Source organism: Quercus suber, unplaced genomic scaffold, assembly GCF_002906115.3.
Source record: "Quercus suber isolate HL8 unplaced genomic scaffold, Cork oak 2.0 scaffold_25, whole genome shotgun sequence".
NCBI classification, from domain to species: Eukaryota; Viridiplantae; Streptophyta; class Magnoliopsida; order Fagales; family Fagaceae; genus Quercus; species Quercus suber.
The window spans coordinates 515,652-518,085 of NW_027069490.1; the positions used below are offsets into that span (position 1 = coordinate 515,652).

The 2,434-nt window shown below is 37.4% G+C and overlaps 1 protein-coding gene across 1 annotated transcript; it reads left to right on the plus strand.

Annotated features, from left to right (window-relative positions):
* The first annotated feature begins 597 nt into the window (after positions 1-597).
* On the plus strand, positions 598-2,191 carry LOC136064947 (putative late blight resistance protein homolog R1B-19). Its single transcript, XM_065767433.1, has 4 exons — positions 598-910; positions 981-1,332; positions 1,377-1,995; positions 2,150-2,191. The coding sequence occupies exons 1-4, from the start codon at positions 598-600 to the stop codon at positions 2,189-2,191; spliced, it is 1,326 nt and encodes a 441-aa protein (XP_065623505.1).
* The last annotated feature ends 243 nt before the right edge of the window (positions 2,192-2,434 follow it).

Sequence of the window (2,434 nt, forward strand, 5' to 3'; positions counted from 1 at the left end):
ATCATCAACAAGGAAATTCATGACAATAGGAACAAGTACGGCATAGAAATAGCTGAATCATCCGGAGGAGAAACAGAAGCAGAGGTGAAACTACACAAGCGCAGGAGATACGTAGAGGAAGATCATGTGGTGGGCTTTGGTCATGACACAGAGGCATTGGTGAATCAGCTTATTGAAGGTAGTTTGCATCTTAATTTTGTTTCAATCATTGGCATGGGTGGCTTAGGTAAGACCACTCTTGCTAGGAAGATCTACAACGACAATCATGCCAAGAACCACTTTGATTTCCATGGGTGGGTGTATGTCTCTCAAGAATATAAAATCAGAGACATGTTGATTGAAATTTTGAAGGGTATGACACCAATGCCAAAACTGAAGAAGTTTATTTTGAAAATTGAATTGAAAGAGGAATTATTTCACGGTCTGGAAGCTAAGTATAGCACGAACAAAGATAAATTGAAAGGGACACTAATTGAAGACTTGAACGGAATCAAGGCAATGAATGATGAAGAATGTAGAAAGGTATTGTTTGCTTTCTTGGAAGACAAATAAAAAAAAAAAAAAAAATCAAAAGATTTGCCAAAATGGTTGTCAGTCATGAAAGCTTTCGTGGAAGGTATTTATGAAAAGAATGGTGAAGGGTGGCAAGATTTGGATGAAGATGAATTGAGAAGTTTGTTGTTTGATTGCTTGAAAGACAAGAGGTACCTAGTTGTCCTAGACGACATTTGGGAAATTGAAGCATGGAATGAGGTAAGTGCTGCCTTTCCTAATAACTCAAATGGGAGTAGAATATTGATTACTAGCCGAATAAAAGAAGTAGCATTACATGCAACTAGTGTTAATAGTGTTCTTATTCCTCCTTATGAACTCCCATTTCTTAAAGAAGATAAAAGTTGGGAACTCTTTTGTAAGAAGGTGTTCCGAGGAGCTACATGCCCTTTAGAACTTGAAACTTTTGGGAGAAAAATTGTGGACAGTTGCCAAGGCTTACCACTTGCTATTGTGGTATTGGGGGGTCTTTTGGCGAATAAGGAGAAAACACATCGAACATGGTCGAAATATATTGGCCATGTCAATTCGTATTTACCCAGAAGACTTTGAGATACCAGTGAGGCAACTAATCCGACTATGGATAGCCGAGGGATTTATTCAACAAATCGGGAATAGAAATATAGAGGACATTGCTGAAGACTACTTGGAGGAACTCATTGATTGGAGCTTGATTCAAGTGGCAACAAAAAGGCTAGATGGAGGAGTCAAAACATGTCGTATCCATGATCTTTTACGAGACCTTTGTATATCAGAAAGTGCTGAAGAGAAGTTTTTGAGGTTTGTTCAGATGTTAAGCTTTCACCCATGAGCAAATGTCGTAGAATTTCCATCCACTTTGCCAACCATCCATACATTTCTTCCTCTTCCAACCCTCGTAAGTCTTCAAATAATCGTTCTGTAATAGGCTTTCAGGGAGTTGTCGGGCTTGAGAGTCTTCTTGACGAAGGCTACTACTTGAAATGGCTATGCAAAAGTAACAAGTTGGTTCGGGTGGTAGAGCTTAGTAATATGGCCATTTGTTGCGCAATCCCCAAAAAGATTCAAAACCTGTTTCTTTTGAGGTACTTGAGCATTTCATCTGGTTTGCGTCCTGTAATTATTCCAAATTCCTTATGCAACCTTTGGAATCTTGAGACGCTAGATATGAGAAGTTCTATAATTGAAAGCTTGCCCAAGGGGTTATGGAAGTTACTAAAATTAAGACATTTGTACTTGAATGGGCCAACATCTCTACCTGGAACAGACAATGAAGAGGGTTTACCCAATCTTCAAGTCCTTACTGGTATAGCATTAAATCACTACACTGAGAGTCTCTTTGCCAAGGCCAGATTTCCTAACCTAAGAAAATTAGGATTGTGTTCATCAAGTGTGCAAGAGTCAAGGTTATTGATATTGTCATTGTCAAGCATCCATCCCATGCGTCATCTGCAGTCTTTGAAGGTTTGTAAATATATTTATAATCTTTCAAATCCCGATTTGTTACACACATGTTTAATCTACATATTAAAATGTTAACAAATTTGCTATAAGATAGGATTTCACAAATTACATATAAGCATAAGTAGTTAAGCACAAATTTTGGATGTTCTATCAGGATTACAAGTTGAGGATCAAGTTCATAGAGCCAGAAAATTGATCCAAGATTAGAGAAAGTCACTTAATCTTAGTCAAATCTAAATTTAGAAGTCACCTTGGGGGACTTTCCTTTCTTCTATTTTCCACGACTTGGCAAGACTTCTTTATTCCATTTGCTTTTTATAGACTTGAAGGCTGTCAAGTAACAAGAATTGTGCAATGTGTTTAGTTTTCTACAAAACATGAGTTGCTGGAAAATAATGCACTATGTATCATTCAAAAATATACATACACAATCCTAAGC